Source organism: Cynocephalus volans, chromosome 8 (genome assembly GCF_027409185.1).
Source record: "Cynocephalus volans isolate mCynVol1 chromosome 8, mCynVol1.pri, whole genome shotgun sequence".
Lineage (NCBI taxonomy): Eukaryota > Metazoa > Chordata > Mammalia > Dermoptera > Cynocephalidae > Cynocephalus > Cynocephalus volans.
The window spans coordinates 61,630,561-61,650,150 of NC_084467.1; the positions used below are offsets into that span (position 1 = coordinate 61,630,561).

The following is a 19,590-nucleotide window of genomic DNA, read 5'->3' on the forward strand; positions in this document are numbered from 1 at the left end:
GTGGAGATACTGAGTGGGAAGTTGGGTATATCAGTCTTGAGGTCAGTGCAGAATTTGGGGCTGGTGATCTAGATATGGAGCAGCACAGAATGCTGTTTAAGGCTGAGAGATTGGACGACACACCTAGGGACGGAGTGTAGCAGGAAAAGAGAAGCAGTTGGAGGACTGCGCTCTGACACTTAGTTATTAGGAAGAAAAGGAGAAAACATCAAAAAGAATCTGAAAAAGAGTGGCCAGAAAGGGGCAAAGTGAGGCACACAAGGTGTCATGGAAACCAAGTATAGAGAGTGTTTCAGGGAGAAGTAAATGACCTATGATCCTTGCCAAATGCTGCTGACAGGTCAAGTAAAACAAGAACTGAGAAATCACGTTTGGATTTAACAAGGCGGAGATTAGTGATGGCTCTGACTTATACTAAAGTGATGGGGACAGAAACCTGATTGGAGTGAATTCAACAGGGACCAGAAGAGAGAAATAGTTCGAGGCAGTCAATATCAACTTTGCATTTGATAACTACAAGTGATAGTGTTTTGGCCATAAATTAAAATAAATTTCACTCTCTTGACATACACTGCTCCCAATGAGGACTCCAGTTCATCTTTATCAAACATTTATTGCAATTTTCAATCAGTATGAAACTGTCACATTGCAATATCAAGCTTCAGTGTTACCTCTTCTGTGAAATCTTTCCTGCCTTTCTCAGCTAATCGCTGTGTTTTCTGTGCTCCCCAAACACTTCATAAATACATTTCCAGTACTACCTTGTATTGTAATCATTTATTTATATGTCTCTCTCTCCCATTACATTGTGAGTCTCTCACGCTTATATAACAGCACCGTGTTGGGTAAAAGCATGCACTCAATAAATTCTTGGGGAATGAGTGAATAAATGAATATCACATTTTAAGTCAGTCTAAATGACAGAGGGCAGTTCAGAAAGGAAATTTATTGAGTATTATGTATTACCAGTAAGTGCAAAATCCTCATTCACTTTTCTCAAGATCAAAACCTGATACTTCTTTGAATGTCACTGCCCATTGTCCCTTTCATTATGAAATGAAAGACCTACAAGATCATAAGGCTTGAATGTGCCATCCAACTAATTATCATACTTTTATATTATTTTGTTTGTTTCAGATTACCATTTTTTTAAACTCTCTTTTTCTGACTATAATTTTATTCAGAGTATTAACTCAGTACTTTCATAGTACTGAGAATAGATAACAGAGAATCCAGGTCGAGGTTTTTCTCTGGGAAAGAAATCTGGAATTTGGTCTCTATGCCCTTACAGCATATCAGTGCTCACACTAAACAGTACTATAATTTCCATTTAAAAGACAGGCAGTTGACCTGCTTTGGAATACTGGGCTCTTCCGTGAAGTTACTTTCCTAGGGATGATGAGTTTGTATATTAATTTTTAATATGACTCTTTTATCGTTTGGTCACACACGTGATAATGTTAGAGGCATGAATTAGAGTACAAGAAAAAATATCCATTAAAACTAAAATATTAAATGTGTATATAAAATATTTTATGCTCTTCTACACTTTAAATAAATAATTGTCATGGAAGCCAAATTGTTCCTAAGAAACTTCTTACTAGAACTATGTACTGGAATAAGTGTATAGGTTCAAGATAATATACTGTATCTATTCTAAATAACATTAGACAAACATTTTGAATGAGGGAGAATTTTTGTCTATTTCTTTTGATTGTTGCTCTTAAAAAGGAAACTTTAAGCAAAGGAACTGTTTGCATATTTTCCTCCTACTTGGAAATGTTGATTTTGAGAAAGAAAGGTATATCTATCTATCTACCCATCTATTTATCTATCTTCTCCCCAAATCAAAATTTTAGTCTTTACCAAATATTAACTATAGATTTTACTTCAACTCCACTGTACTTTTCAAGACCATATCATATAAAATACAACATTCTGATGAATTATTCAATATATTTATTTTCATAGGCAGTCAAATAATTTTGGTGTAGAAGACACTAAATATACAGGCATAATTGAATCTCAGATTATAGTTAAAATAGAAAATTTTTACTAACTTATCATGAAAGCAAATGCATATGGATTTCCATGTATAATCGATTGCAAACTCACCTGCTTACAGGCATGTGTAGTGGACAATTTTCATACTTTGGCTAAACGGTATTCAAACACCCTTCCTATTTGGAGATAGTTCCTGCTAATGGATCTTAGTTGAAGAAACGGTCACATCTCCTACTTCTAAAACTCAGATAGGGTAAATAGTTCTTGCAACTGGTATGGTAGTTCTTGGGTTATAAACTTGAGTTTGGTCAGCTGCTCAGGACTTTGGATTTTGAGGATTTGAAGCAAATATAGGAACAGTTCGATATTAGTCAGGGTAACAGTAGTAGAGCTGAGATTTCAATGTAGGTAACGTGTCCATGGAGTTTGCGGGAGAGGGAAAAATTATTTTTCTTATTATCCTTCTAGGTTATTTGTCTGGGACTTTGTAAACTGGACTGGAACAAGACAATTAACGAGATAAAAGCATATACATTTATTTAATGTACGTTTTATGTGACATGGAAGCCCTCATAAGGAAATGAAGACTGGACTGGAAGAAACAGTTAAACCTGCATCTTTCCATACTAGGTGGAAAGTCATGTGAAAGCGTGTTAGGACAAAAGGCTATGAGCTGAGGGTAGTAAGCTGGGGAAACGTAGTAAGGCCTGTTCGTTTAGATTCTTCTTAGTGTTCCTGTCTTCAGAGATAAGGATGCTCCTTTTCTCTGGGTGTAGGGAGGGCACCTCTCGCACGAGGGTTTTAGGAGCTGCTTTAGGGGAGAAGGGGTAGGTCAGAGAGTTTTTCTAGCACCTGCCATTTCTCAAATTCCTTCAGCTTAAAATCAATATGCTGAGGTGTCATTTTGAGGGAGTGTGTTCTGAGCCCCATTGAGGTGGTGTCCTTACCTGTGCCTGGCTGCCCGCTGGCTGCATTTCCTGTCTTGGTGATGTGCTGCTATCCAAGTTTTCCATCATTCTGAGAGCTACCCAAGAACTGTCCAATTAATTCCTCTTCTGTTCAACTTAGCCAGTCTTTCTGCTGTTTTCCAGCACAACTAAGAGTGTAACGTGAATACCCTGATGTCACATATTTACTTTTGAACATTACTTTTCGATTTTTTCTGGAAGCCTCAGGTTAAGGGAGTTAAATCTCAAGGCTTTTGGGATTTGTTGGGGGTTTTTTATGGCAAACATCACCAAAAGCTTATACCTGACAAGTATAGAAGAGCTGATTCTTTATTTTTACTGTGCATATTTAAAAAGTAGTGACCTATTCAAATCCAACTGACTAGAAGAATTTATTGTGAGATACCAAAGTCACAGAGAAATGGAAGTTTTATCACTTTCATTATGTAGTATGATACAATGGAATATTGTCATGTTTTATTGAGAAAAGGTTCTGATATACTATTGTCAAAATCTAATTTTAGATGAATAACAATCAGACTATACAGAAACAAGAATGACAACTTGGAAAACATAGAATAACAACCTTTATTCATATTACTGTATTTACTAATAGTGAATGTGGAAACTGAAGCCACATTGCAAAGAGAAGACATTATTTTTCATGATAGACACAAGCAGCAGGAAGTAAACACACACACACGCACACGCGCACGCACACACACACACACACACACACACACACACACACAGAGTTTTTCTCCAGCAACATTTTACATTTTTCCAGGAGAAAATCTCTCTCTCTCTCTTTTTCTCACCTTCCTCCCTCTCATTCTGTGGTGCACATGCTCTTCTCTCTCTCTCTCTCTCTCTCTCTCTGTCATCTCTCATTCCCTCTCTCTCTTTTAAGGTTTTAAAGTGAAGTTGGCTTCCTAGAGAAAGGATTAGAGAAATAGATGTCTTTTTCTCCAGTTTGGTGATAGTCTTCTAAACAACCGGATTGACTCCACCAGGTAATTCCTTTTCGATGGCTCTTCGAAGGTCTTCCACACCTTATTGTCAAATGAGTGAATGTATGAATGAATGAATGAATGGATGGATGCCAGATGAACATTTCAAGTTCTCCGGTGAAGGTTAAATTAAATCTCTGTTCAGTCTACACTAAATTTGATATTTAAAATTTCCAAAATCAATAAATGACAGATTCTTCTTGAAGTGATACTAGCCTAAGAATGTACCTCAATATAAAAATGGAGAACATTATAGAAGTTCTTCTGTTACTTGATAAAAGACATATGTTTGTCAAATATAAAATCATAAAAACTTTGTCAGTACATTGTGAAAATTGAATCATGAGAGAACAGGAATTTCTGAACACATATACTAGGTTGTCTATCTATAAATTGGAAATATACATTTCCAGGAAAAATAGCTTATTCCCAATTAAAAAGCAAAATCCATTCTTTCTTCCTGTCAGCATTTAGAGTTATTAGACAGTAAGACTTTCCCAAGCATAAACTAGTTTTCTATCAATAGGAAAGACAGATTTCCAGAAACAAATTTTATTCCAAATTTTAAAAATTCTGCTTTTCTCCATGTCAGTATTCAAAGCAGCTGCCATCTTTTGATTAATTAAATTGCAAGATGTTTCTTATGCTAAAATCTTAAAAATGTAACTTAAACAGAAATTGGTGGTTGCATTGTTGTCATTTCTTCTTCTTCTTAAAAAAAAAAAAAAAATTATCCAGAACACCACATGGCCAGCTTGCAAGCTTATTTTCCAGACCACTGATAGCAATGCAATTTCGTGTTTGTGTGTGCATATATGTTTTGTTTCAAAAAAAGACGTCAGCTTGAAGCAGTTTCAAATCTCTGGCAACGATTTCTTAAGAAGTATGTCAAAAAGAGTTATTGACCATGTTTTTGCCAGGTCACTTGTCAATGCGTGATAGGGAGATATCAAGTCTCAGGGCAATCACAATCCACATTTATGAAACTACTTAGAAAACTATTTAAGAGTTCTGTGGATTCTGCTAGTTTTTATAGAACTATTGAGAAATGTCTGTTCTTTATTGTTAGCATAGTGTAGTCTATATTGAATATTTTATAAATCCTTTTTCTAAAATATCGTCCCCAAATTTTCTCAGGAATCCCATGTGCTTGGAGTACTTGTTTTAGCACAATTCAGAATTGCAGGAGGTATAAGTCTACTGTGGTTTAATGTAAAATGAACTTTTCTGTATGTGAAAAAGTCAAAATTAATGAAGATTCAAAGTTCCACCAAGAAACATCTCAATGCTTTTAGCAATCCACTTGTAATGAAGGAGGAAAACCGCCCTCTTTAACATTTTAAAGCTTTGAAAACCTAATGAACCATGCTACCTCCTGTAGTTTCTACCAGACCAAAATTTGTGCTAAGACTGGGCTCATTAACATTAAGTGGAAGCGGACCACGCAGCTCTTGCTGCAGCTTCTTGCTATGTTCTTACCATTACTGTTGTATCTGGTTGATGAAATGTTGCTATTTCAGCAGTTACTTCATTTGTCTTATTGTTGTTGATGTCAAATTCCTGTTATACCATGCATTAAATGCCCCCTCTCCATGAAAAAAAAGACTTTTTCCTGTAGTTCTTTGAACAAGTGTCCAAAATACATTAATTTCTCAACAAGGTAGGTTCTTGAAGTAAAATGGTTCTTGTTGTAATTGTTTATTTCCCCTTCTACATGTCCCAGACTATCTATTGAGTAAGGGTTTGTGAGAGAAGAAAAAAAAATGAATAATTAGAATGTAGTATATTAGATATGTAGATAACTTTAGGTTTCTTTGAGTGATTAAAATAGGGATTATATTATCAAAGCTCAAAATATTAGCAATTCACTTAATTCAACTGTTTTTAAAATGTTTACATCTCATCATTTTAGGGAAAAGTTTTTGCTTCAGTGAAACACTGCAGTATTTAGAGCACGCCCTCTGAAGTTACCTGATTCTGATTCTATAGGGCAGATTCTCTATATCTTTCATTGCATTTGAACTCTTTTTCAGGTTGCAGATAGTAAGTGATAGTAAGGCAGAATATTTTTTTTCTACAGATATGGAAATAAGTTCTGTTGGTTAAATATTAAATTGAATTCTCTTCCTCACTCTGGAGGAAGCCACTTTTGCCTCTATTAGCACATTAATTTTAATATTCTTAATCTATAAATGTGTGTGTCCTTTGGATTGCTATTTTATCTGGATGAAACATCAGGTCTTTCATTAATGAATTGATGTATTCATTTTATGTGTATGCATGAAAGTCATACTTTTCATGTTTTTCAAACTAAAAGTGATATCCATAGGATTTGTATTATATTTATATTTTGCCAAAGAAATACAAATGTATTTCTTAGGTTGCACATAATTTAATTTCCAGAATTAGAGCCTCCCTCTTGCTCTACTCCCTCAGAACAAACAGATGTGCGTATAATTTGTATTTTGACATAAATTGCATCAAACATCACTCAAGATTAAAATCAATATTCTATTGTGAATTTAAAAAAAAATGTGTGTGTGTTCTGATCTCCATTTTTCCAAGAATTAAGTTGATTGCCGATGTCTGAGGAATAGTCTTAGTAGATTATCCAAAACATGGCAGGTCTTTTGCAAAATGCTATATAAAGGAAGATACATGTGATTATGACAAGATCCTCCATTTGGTGTGATGGGTCTAATGTAACCAATGGCTGTGTGTCCGAAGGCAATTGCATTGTATGTTCTGCACTCCTACAAATTTTAGGTGAAATGTATGGTCTGATTTGCTTTTAAACCCATACCCTTTGGAGGCATTGGAAAATAAAGGAATGGCACAAATATATATGCATATATTACATTCACACATATGTATGTGTATATGTATGTGTAAATAAAGTTATTTGTATATAAATATACATGTAATTGTTTGTGAAGCTAGCAATGTAATCATATCCTTTTCCTACTTGTATTCCTTGGAAGGCCAGTGGGAATAGAAACAAACTGGGAGTATTTTACATTGCACCTTTGGCTCAAATCTACCACTTAGTAGAAGTGTAATCTCCAGAAATTGACTTAAAATTTCTGAATCTAATTTTCCTCATCAGTACATGACAGTAATAATATTTTCTGCTTTAAGTATTTTGGAGTGTTGAGTGAGCCGATGCAGCGATGTCTACCAAAATGCTTTGCCATTGTAAAATACAAGGCAGAGGTAGTTGTGACACTTCAGAAGTACCTTTGAGGTGGAGCACGTTTCTTAGACCAAAGACCTTCAAAGTTTGTTCTAGTCTTAAGATGACCATGGATGAAGCATCTAAGGAGAAGAATTAAAACCATTACTCTTTTCTTTGTTTTCAGGAATACTGGCAATTATTTATTTTCATTTGCTTGCCAATTTGTCCTCCTCCCACAAGAGATATCAATGCCTGAATATTTTCAGTAAGTTGGGAATTAGAAAAAAGTGCACGTGAATGTGAAGGCATATCATAGGATTCTTGGAAAGTTCAGAGGGAGTGCATAAACTCTCTGGTGTTTGGACCAAATGCCGCTATGTGAAATGAATCATGCTTAGAAAATTTTCTCTTGAAATTTTACTTATATTTCTGCCTAACAGGTTAAAGTGAGTAATTATTTTCTGAATACCTGGATGTAGTATTGACATATTTATGTTTTGACTTATTTTGTTCAGAGGGAAATGAGCTCTACTTCACATGCTAACTCTCTGGGTCTGCTTCTGTTTCCATAATGGAACTGAGTTCATATAGAAGCTGAAAAGGGAAGAAATAATGAGGCAGTGGGAAAATTAGACATTTATTTGTGGGGTTTTTTTTTTTTCATTTTTTTTGTGTAGGGAAGGGTTTAGTGTCTATGGTTTTCCCAGAATAGCAATGACACCCATATTTCAAAATAGCTTACTAAACCAAGAGTGGATCTTTTTCATGGTTGGTTGTTTTGGTTTATCTGCCACATTGTTTCCTTTTACTTCATTGATCATAGATGGACAGATTTGGGATAGATGGCTTAAATCATTCATTTGGGTGGCCACCATTTACATATGCTAGCACTCACAAATGAAGGACTCTCAGTCAAATTACATGTTTTATTTGGGAAGGTGTTTCTAAGGAAACTGTATCTGAATGTCTTGAGGTGGAGCCTACATTCTGTATTGTTCTATACCCAGCTGTCTTAAGAAATTATACTTTGCCTGGCTCCTACAGGCATTTGAGTGTTCAGTTGCTTAGCTGTAAGACTATCAGGATTTTATCTCTGTTGTTAACTGCTGCATTTCAGCAGGTAAAATTTCTTAACAATTGGTAATAAAATATCTGCTGAAAAATTCTTTTTAGGTTAGATGTAGCTCAGCTTGTCAAACCTTTTGGGAATCAGCAACAGAGAGAAAGACTACAGCCCTTTGAAACTGTAGCATCTAAAATTTTCACCCTGTATTGCTATGGAATATTAGAAAGATGAGTGTGATACAGTGGAAATAGTAGGAAATGAAGAAGGGAATAACAGAAATATGTTTAAATGATTTTTTTTCTTTTTTCTTTTAAACTAATAGAGTTTTAAAATGAGTCAAATACATATTTTAATTGATAAACTGACTTTATATTCACCTATTGGAAACAGTACAACATATTTTACATTGGATTATGAAATATGGATGTTTTACTAAAAGACAGGAAGAGCTTTTTCCGGTCTTTAAAGTAAATACATATTCAAAGGATCTTAAGGCATACCATTTATTCATATTCATATCTATTGAAATACTGTACATCCACATACTTCAATAAATAGTTAAAAACCTGACCTCTTTTTAAGTCGTTTCTGGATTTCAAAAAACAATTTTTATTGAAAAGATTAAATAGGTAACTTTTGGCTGTGTCACAAAGCTAAGCACAACGGATAAATTAACAATTATTCAGTAAATTTGATCAATATAGATGATTAGCCTTGATAATTCAGTTTCTCAGTGTTTTCTGACTTCACACATAGGGGTATTTATATATATATTTTTTGTCTTCAATTATCTGGGTAATTTTCTCAGTTCTCCAGTCTACTTTCTAGATATAGCTTAAATGTTATGATGAAACATTACGTTTTCAGTAAAGTTATCGCCCCCCCCAAAAGTGGCTTTAAGTTTGAAATTCTCTCTCTCAAATCTTTTAGTGTCTCAAAAAACACAATACTATAACTTGGGCAGTACTTTTCATTATATAATTGCTGCATAATGGTAACTTAACAGTGGAACAGAACTTATGTTTCAAATGAGATCATCGTAAAACATAATTATACCACTTAAAGTAAGAACGCAAATGAAGAAGTGAACTATCCCAACATTCCGGTTCTTCCCTCCCTCTTACCCTTCCTTTCTCCATCTTTCCTTCCTTAATCCTTTCTTTTCTTCCTTTCTTCCTTCCTTTTCTTCCCTCTCTATTTACCTCCTTTTCTTTTCTTTCCACTCTCCTTTCTCAACTGCTCTTTATTTTTCTTTCTTTTTTGAAAAAAAAATTAGGGGCAATAAAAGGAGTCCCATGACTGGAACTTGTGGAAAATATAATGCTGAATGAATAGCTTAAAAAAAATTGTTATAGATCAAAAGATAATCAGTTTTATAAAACTGCTATTCTGAAATTGCAACAATCTTGTACAGTCAGGACTGATAAAATGGAGTAATCAGACATTTCATATGTCCATAAATGTAAAATCATCTACTTGAACATTATATGCAATACATTCACACAAAAAAGCAAATACTGTAGCCTTATTTGAACAATACTGAACTCATAAATACTCATGATTTCACTCTGTCCAGGGGCCTAAGGACTAGGAATGCTGCTGTGATACAAAAAAACATAGTGAATACCTCCTCTATTTAAAAATGTCACTCAAGAAAGTCTCTTCTAACATAAAGGCAAATACATATAGCTACTGAGCTATGACTGTACTTCTGTCACATTCTATGGGAAAACACCAGACTCCACAAATTCGGAATCATGACAACACTTTGAACTAATTATTTGGTTCATCCATAGTTTATACCTCAATTTACCTCACATTTACCCTACAAACCTTACGAAGAGGAGGTATTTTTAACTCTAGGAAAGCGGTCACTGTATAGTATGCATTCTTGATCTGTTTCTTTCTCCCAAACAATGGTACTGATGGTTAACACTTTTGTGGTAGCACCACTATTTCTAGTAAGTAGATTATTATGGAGTGTGCCACTTTAAAGCTGCAATACAAAAAAAAAAAAATTGTAGTTTACTCACCAATGCCACAAAGAATATTTTTTATAAAGCAAATAAATAATAAAGTTAAATGTCATATTTGTTTTAAAAATCCATGTTTACCGTATCAGTCAAAATAATGTCATAAATTTATTACAGTTAGAAAATTTAATAGAATTACGCCCTGTTATTGCCATTTTTATGGTAAGACTATGTTTATGGACCCTTAAGATTCATTTTTCCTAGGTAAAATAGATTAACTCTGGGACTAAATTTTACTTGAAAAAAATCAGACATTGAGAGAAAAAATATCAGACATTGTAAATATTTATGTATAACTTCTGTAAAATTTCTTGTATCTAATTTTATTCATAGTGGACTGGCCAGTTAGCTCACTTATAACTCACTTGGTTAGAGCATGGTGCTGATAGCAACAAGATCAAGGATTCAGATCCCTGCACCAGGCAGTCACCAAAAAAAAAAAATTAAATAAATAATTTTATTAGTAGGATATTTGTTGCTGTTATGACTTACATAGGGTGACTATTTGTAGAAATCTAGGTGTACAAAAATTGGTAACTTCATCCAACCTGTAAAATGGCTTTCAAGGCTATGGCCTATCTTTAGTAAAGACTAAAACCATCAAACTATTCCTGTAGTGCAATACTTAGAGTAACAGCATTTTCCTTCAAATGTGGTTTTTGTTATTTATAACAAATATTTTAATATTCACAATAATTTAATAATTAATATATCTTAAGGTATTCTCATCACTGTTGTCTTGTCTCCATTTGATCACACCTTTCAAATATGTAAAAATAAATAAAGCATGATCTTTTTTTGGGCTTCACTTGTTTGAGCTGAAATGGGTACACAGAAAGATTTTATTAAATAATTAGTTACTTCAGAGACTGATCTGCTGCATAACAATATGCTGTATTGCTAGACAATCAATCCCTTGAGTGAACTGTGCTGTCATTTTAAAGGGAATTATTTCTCACAGTGGACCCAATATTTAGCTACAACTAAAGAAATCATATGATACATTTACTGTACTGTTATTAAATTGCTTTTCATCACAAAAACTGAGTTATTATGGGGCAAAATTCTCAAACCCCACCGGTATCGAAGGAAGACATTTTTACAGCCCAATAGCTTCTATGTTCTTTAGAGACAGGGTGTAGTTTAACTTTACAGTGTGGTTTATTTTTGCTTTTAAATTGTAGGATTTAGTAAAACATTTTATATTAGTTGGAGACAAAAAGAAAAAAATATTATTTTATGAAGGCACACCCATGCTGAACTTACAGGAAAGAGAAGCAAAGCCACACAGCCAGTTATATTACAAGGCTCATTCCTGAAACCTGAATATCATGCGAGCAGAAAAATCTAGATATGTGTTATATTTTGAGGAAACGATCTGAAGGCAATATTGTTTGCTTTTTTTTATCAAAAAAGAAAAAAAAATGCATCTTTGTAAATGTGAATTGACTCTTATTGAAACAGGGAACTGAATGCTTGTATTGCAGCCTTAAAGAATCACATATTCACTGCAATATTCGTTTTTGTAAACTACAGCCTGCAACCTAGCAGACCATGACTGAATGCTTTTGAAAAGTTGTAGATTACAAACATGAAATCACAATTAATATCCTCTAAAAGTAATTTCAGAGCGTTCACGTCTTAAAAAAAAGGACAATGTGTACTGCTTCACAAGGTAATGTAGCTAATCAAAAAAAGAGTAGAATTAAAGTATTTACATAATGAGCAATTCTACAGAAGGCGATCATCCCCGCGTAAGCACTGCTGATTATATCCCACGCTGCTTTTAACAAACTGTACCAGATTGGATCCAGCCATCAGCACTTTCAGAGAATCCCTAAAAGCCTTTTATGGGTCTTTAAATTTATTGTAGAATGGCGTTCTTCAGGTAGAATATGCTGGTGAAAGAGGACAGTGTCAACACAAGGTACCAGCAGGAGAAAAGAACTTCAGCGCTCCCGGTAATTCCATACTGGGCTGTACTTGGAGCTGGAAAAAAATGGAAAAGATTTAATCAACATCTAATTTGTGTCTTTCAAGTCTTGACAATAATCAAAAGACAGCTGATGTGTAAAGGAAAGCACTGGCATTGGAGTCTGACAAACTGAGGTACATGTCTGATTCTGCTCAATGACAAGGTGTGGCCTATTTAATCTATCTGAGCTTCAGTTTTCACAAGGGCAAAATGGAAATAATAGAAGTAATATAATCCGTCTGGCTGGGCTGTGGCGAGAATTGGAGACGAAGCATGTACATACAGCATATTGCACTGGGCTAGACATGTATTAAGTACTCAGTAATGGCTGCTAACATTATTATTCTTCTTGTAAGTATTGTAAATATTTGTATTAGTGGGCAATATTCATTCATGCGTGTATTTGTAGATCTTCTTATGACCCCAATACTGTATTAAATGCTGGAAAAACGGAGAAGAGGTCCTCCTTGCCAAGGTCTTTTTTTTTTTTTTTTTTTTTTTTTGGTGGAGAAAGATAGTTAAACAATTACAATACAATCTTAGGAATATTAGAGTTGTGTATGCAAACTGCAGTAACACAGAAAAATTGTGCATTTAAACTTTCCTGGGCAAGAGAGAAACGATTTAACAGAGAGTTTTACTGAAGGGCATCATTTATTTGTGTAGAGAAAACAACATATTCCAAGGCATGAGGAAAGGAGAGAGCAGGGCATATATTCTAGGAACTAAAAGCAGATTAGTCTTGCTGGACCTTGAAGTTTGAGGCCCAAAGTCAAGGAAAATGAAACTGGAGCTCTAGGCAGGTAGAATGATCTTAATTGTAATGTAAAAGCATTTAGATTTTCATACTGAAGGAGTATTTGAAGAATTTGGAGCAGTTGAATGTTATGTCTACATTTAAACATTAGAAAGATCACAGTTTTATACAAGGAGAAGCTCATGTGGTACTTGGCTAATGGTCTTGCTGAATTTTCACTAAACACCTAAAGATGCATCAAGTTTGGGATATTGCTGAAGTCTACTGAATGGATTCCACTACATTTCACAAAAGGATAGTTGCCTCCTTGTGTGTGAATTGCTTCCTTGTATGTGAATTATATTGTGTTCCAGAAACTGAATGTCACAGGCATGCTTGAACTTGCTCAAAACTGATTCTCATTTATCATAGTAATAATAATAATAACAAAAAAATCACCAGCATATTTTAACTACCTTTTCTTAATGAAACCTGGATTTCAAGTACTGTTTCTTAGTAGATATTGAATAACGTGATAAAGAAATATACTGTTTCATCTCTAAATCCATAACTCCAGTCCAGGAGCAGTTTTAGTAACACTGAGTTTGAATTACCAGCAGGTATTTTTAGTAAAACTTTCACAAATGACTATATTGCCATGTAACAAGAAGAATAAACTTTGTTGATTATTCCTCTAAGAAATAAAGGGGAGGAAAGAGGCGTTGGCCCCTGCCAGTGGGAAGTTTCCTTGACAGTGCAATCATTGATTCCAGGCGAGTGAGATTCCGGTGCTGCGGCTTCTACTTTTTAATAAACAGACAGCAAAATCAACTATTCAGTGCATCTTATGCATCACAAATGAGTTTTTTAAAACTAAAAGATGATAAGAACATAGTTCTATAGTTGAACAGATAGCTTTTCAATTTCTGATGTACTTGAATATAAGAAATCTAATTTAAAACCATGAAACTCCTGATTTTCTCTTGTCCAAGACCTAGAATTTTTTTTAAATATAAAGAAATATTGAATTGGTGTATGACCTTCTCAATAACAGCTGTTTGAGTTCTTTTTTTCAAGAATCTTGAGTATAATAAAACTAGTGTAATAGTAAAGGATCAATAATAAGAAAAACATATAAAATGGTTTCATAAATAAGAAATAGAATTTAAAAGCTAAAAATAGAAAGCAGACATTATTTTTATTATTGTGACAAATGAACTAGTACAGTAAATGGGAAGAGTACCAAGGACCCTCAAAACTTCTTTTCCATGCTTTAAAAAGAAAAGATTGCATTTTTTGGCAATTGTTTCTGAATCCCCTCTCCTTCTCCAATAAGCTGAGCTTGCGTTATTAGACCATAATATATATATCTCTCTTTTATACAACTGTCACAATGCATTTACAAGCATTTGTTTATGTATTTGTTTCTCCCACCAGGTTGTAAACTTTCCTAAGTCATGTCTTATTTATCATTTGATTCCAGACACAAAGTCTGGCAAAATCTAGTACATAATAGATTCTCAAAAAAATTCTAAATAAATTATTCAATTAAGATAAATAGTTCTGAATATTTCTGTCTTATAAAACAGATCTCTTCTGAGGCAAGTGACATGCTTATAGTCTAGACAATACACTAATATGAAGGTACTTAGCAGAAAAATTGAATTAAAAGATGCAAATCCTTCCATAAACTTTTTGAAAGTCCCTCATATACTTTCTTTCATTCATTCAGCAAGTTTTTAAAGTTTTTTTAATTGATACATGATTGTACGTATTAATGGAATTTAGCAAGTTTTTATTGAACTAGTTACCAAGCACTGTACTAAGTGCTGGAAATGAAATGGTCAACAAGACAGGTATGGTCCTTTTGTTACTTAATTCCATATACTCCCACATGTCCTCCTTTTTATCATTTACCTTCAATACCATCTTTTTTTCCCAATGTGTCTGTATCTTCTTTCACTCAGCCTCCTATTGTCTTAAACATGACAAAGATATTATAAATAGTATATTTAAAAATTAACTCTTACTTTACAATTAAAACAGCATACAGTTGTTCACTAATGTTACAAATTGATGTATTAGTCCTAAAATAAACTAGAAGCTGGCTGCTGCATTGTTGTCCTGCAATTGTTATAAGCAATGGACTGCAGAATAATTATGAACAATCAGTAGGCCAAAAAACAAAGGGTAAAGTTAGTCAAGGGAATGCGAGGTTAGAAAGAAACCTCACATTACTCATACTCCTTATCTATATACTGAATATCTTTCATGTGCTGAGGTTTGAATTAAGCATCACACAGGCAAAGATGAAAATACCCAATTCCCTCTTTCAGGAGGAGTTCATTCTAGATGAGGATACAAATAAACAGGCAAATATAAAACATTAGGATATATGCAACTACAGGACAATGCACAAATATGGGAGGATTCCCTAAGGAGTCATGGCAGGTAACTAGTCCAGGCAACAGATACAAATGCAATTATTGTTTTACAAAATGCAACGATATAGACATTTTAGTACATATATATCTCATATTTTTAAATGGCTGTACAGCAGTCCATTGTTAGGATATGTCATCATTATATAACTTTATTCCCATTGATTGATATTTATTATGTGTGATTTTTTCTGTGTATGTGACTGTCGAACTGAATTATTTGGAGAACAGAGCTAATGATACTAAATTTAAGGGTCTCGGTAATGTTTGGGTCAATTAGATTTGCTTGGCATGTTAAATCTCAATTTGATGTTAATAAATTAAATAAAGTAATTTAGCTATTACTGTATTAGAAATTAGCTTCAAGACTCAGGTGAAGCATCACCTTCCTAAAAAGAAAAAAAAACCTTTTGAAAAATTCTTTATGCCAAATTAAAGACTCTCCTCTCCACCCCCACCCCATTACTCAGTAACTAGTAACATCACATTTACACATCTTAACCTGACCAGACAAAGAACATCTTGAAGCCAAAAATTATTATATGCATCTTTTATCTTTGGTACCAAATGCAGTCTGATACTTCACTGAGTAGGTGCTCAGTAAATGTTTGTTGAATGATTGTATGATTCACTTCCATTTCCCCTACCGTCACCACAAACCCATAAGGAGACCACAATATCTTGACTTCTTTTTTCAGAGAGTTTTGTCTTTCCCCACTCATATTTTGCTAAATCTTTCTTCTCTTCTTACCTTCAGGCTCTTTATTACCTTATTTTGACCTGTACAGATCAGACTACCTCTCTTCAGCTTTTTGAGCAAGAAGACAGATCATTAGACAGATTATACAGTAGCAGAATATAACTGAACTTTATAACATCATCCTCTTGCTGCAAAAGACAGCGAGTGTAGATGAACTCATAGTCTCCCAGCTATAGTCCTGAATTCCTTGAGCAGAATCCACTTGTGCCTTTGGGATGGTCAGATTTATTGTAGGTTCTCTGCCGTTTTTTTAGTTGCCTGTGAATATCATATTGCTATTCATTATTAAGTAAAATCAGGAGGCATAGGTCATGTAATCAGAGATGTAGTTTGGCTATGATAAGGGCTTTGGTTTCATTCTGAGTGATATGAGAAGCCATAGAAGAGTTTGTTCATTTAAAAATGACTACTTGGCTACCTTTTGGACAATAGATTGTGTTAGGGGAGGCAGGAGGAGAAGCCCATGTCAGCTCAAAACCTTCTAGGATTCCCCATTGCCTATGGAGTGAAGCCAAATGTTAAGGTCCAATATTTAGGTACCTCTGTTATTTTGTTCTAGCCAACTTATCCGGACTCATACATTTTCCTAAGTACAGTTGCATGGGTCATTTTCTGAACACATTATTACCCCATGTCTTTTGCACACACTACAGCCTTAAGCCTAGATGGCCTTCTTCCTATTACCCTTCTCCACTTATTAAAGTCCTACTCATCCTTAAACATTAAACTACTACTTCCTCTAGGAGGGCCTCCCTAGTCTCTCTAACAAAAATTATTAGTCTTCCACTTATACCTGAGTTCAGAAATGGTATCTTTTTAACTTTTTATTACACACACACACACACACACACACACATACACACACACACACACACACACACACACACACACACACACACACACACTTTGTCCACTGTATTCTGAGCATCTTGAAGTTACGGAGCATCCCTCCCTACAACATGTGCATCTGTATCTTCTATAGATATGTTCAATGGGTGTTTGTTGAATTAAATGTGGGAAAACATTCTTAAATATGTATTTTTTAATTCAAGATGACTTTGATAAAACATTCTATTTTGATACTTGTTCCTATGATTTCTTGCCTTAAAGGCAAATGTGTGATGGGGAAATAGTTATGTTTCTTTCCCACCACTTATTTAATTGTTTTTGAGAAGAAGAATGAAGAAAGGAGAGGAAAATTTAAATTGAGAAGGAGAGGAGAAAGGAAAGGGAAAAGAAAGGAAGAATATTTAAAATAGAGAAAGAGAATACCCAGGCCTTGAGCAATGTATTAGATGGTTTCATATTTGTCATTTTTTTTTTTTTCCATTTTTTTTTTTTTAATTTTATTTTGTCGATATACATTGTAGCTGATTATTGCTTCCCATCACCAAAACCTCCCTCCCTTCTCCCTCCCCCCTCCCCCCCGACAATGTCCTTTCTGTTTGCTTGTTGTATCAACTTCAAATAATTGTGGTTGTTATATCTTCTTCCCCCCCCCGGTTTGTGTGTGTGTGTGTATGTGTGTGTGTGAATTTATATATTAATTTTTAGCTCCCTCCAATAAGTGAGAACATGTGGTATTTCTCTTTCTGTGCCTGACTTGTTTCACTTAATATAATTCTCTCAAGGTCCATCCATGTTGTTGCAAATGGCAGTATTTCATTCGTTTTTATAGCTGAGTAGTATTCCATTGTGTAGATGTACCACATTTTCCGTATCCACTCATCTGATGATGGGCATTTGGGCTGGTTCCAACTCTTGGCTATTGTAAAGAGTGCTGCGATGAATATTGGGGAACAGGTATACCTTCGACTTGATGATTTCCATGGTATGGAGGTTCCTTAAACAATTGCAAATAGATCTACCATACGACCCAGCCATCCCACTGTTGGGAATATACCCAGAGGAATGGAAATATTTGTCATTTTAATTAAGAAAAAAAGAAGAGATAGAAAGAAAAAAATGGGGTCTATCAGAAAGACTGCTTTGGTGTGGTTTTCAGATCAGAATTTAAAACAAACAACGTTCTCTCTAGTTTCTTAGTAAAGCTAAAGAATTCTGTTTTTTTAAATATAACATTGCTTTTAATACATGGAGACTTCAAAAAGTTTGTGGAAAAATGGAATTAAAAGATAAAAATTAAAAATATGAACTTTATTTCCCAACATAAGCTCCATCAAATTCAAGAAACTTTTGTAAGCAATGATCACAGCCTTTTAGCTCATCTATAAAGAACTGAGGGTCCTGGGAATTTAACCATCTCAATGCAGTCTTTTTTATATTACTTACTAAAGGAAAATGGGTAAAGATTTAAAGACTTTTTAAGATTAGGAAACAAAAAGAAGCCAAATCAGGACTATAACATGATTTATAACTAATGACTTCCCATCAAAACTCTCACAAAATTGCCCTTATTTGTTGAGAGGAATGAGCAGGAGCACTCTCATGGTGGAGAAGAACACTCTGGTGAAGCTTTCTTGCACATTTTTCTGCTAAAACTTTGGCTGACTTTCTCAAAACACTTCCATAATAAGCAGATGTTATTGTTCTTTGACCCTCCAGAAAGTCAACAAGGAAAATTCCTTGAGCATCCCAAAACACTGTTGCCATGAACTTGGCTCTTGACTTTTCTGCTTTTGCTTTGAGTGGACCACTTCCACCTCTTGGTAGCCATTGTTTTGATTGTGCTTTGTCTTCAGGATTGTACTGGCAAAGCCACGTTTCATCTCCTGTTGCAATTCTTTGAAGAAATGCTCCAGGATCTTAATCCCACTTGTTTAAAATTTTCATTGCAAGCTCTTCTCTTGTCTGCAGCTGATCTGGGTGCAACGGTTTCGGCATCCATCAAGCAGAAAGTTTGCTCAACTTTAATTTTTCAGTCAGAAGTGTGTAAGCTGAACTAAATGAGATGTCTTGGTGTAGGAAATTGTTTCTGCTGTTGATCGTCAGTCCTTTTTGATTAGGGCATGAACAAGATTAATTTTTTCCTCAAAAATTGAGGTGGGTAGTTTGCCACTGCAGGCTTTACCTTCAACATCATCTCGTACCTTCTTAAAGTGAGCTATCTGTTTGTAAACTGCTGATTTCTTTGAGGCACTGTCTCCATAAACTTTTCGTAAAGCATCAATGATTTCACCATTCTTCCACTCGAGCTTCATTTGCTGTTTGTTCTTGCTTCAATTTTAGCAGAATTCATGTTGCTCTGATAGGGGCTCTTTTCAAACTGATGTCTTGTCCTTCTTAGTGCCTAAAACTAGATGCTGTCCAGACAAGTTATAACAAGTTAGTACAAGTTTATTTTGGTGCAAAAGAATTTTGCAATCCATGCATGGTTTTTTCATAATATGCATTTTCCATGAACTTTTTGAAATTGCATATAGACTGTAGAGCCAGATGACATTGGTTCAAATTCCAACTCTATCCCTTTCTAACTGGATGAA

At 34.4% G+C, this 19,590-nt stretch overlaps 1 protein-coding gene across 1 annotated transcript in view; it reads right to left on the bottom strand.

Annotated features, from left to right (window-relative positions):
• Positions 1-12,099: 12,099 nt before the first annotated feature.
• The window catches only part of NEGR1 (neuronal growth regulator 1), an 847,674-nt gene continuing 840,183 nt past the window's right edge, over positions 12,100-19,590 (bottom strand). Inside the window, exon 7 of the mRNA XM_063106484.1 lies at positions 12,100-12,224. Coding sequence (XP_062962554.1) covers positions 12,100-12,224 — 125 coding nt within the window. The remainder of the gene's footprint in view (positions 12,225-19,590) is intronic.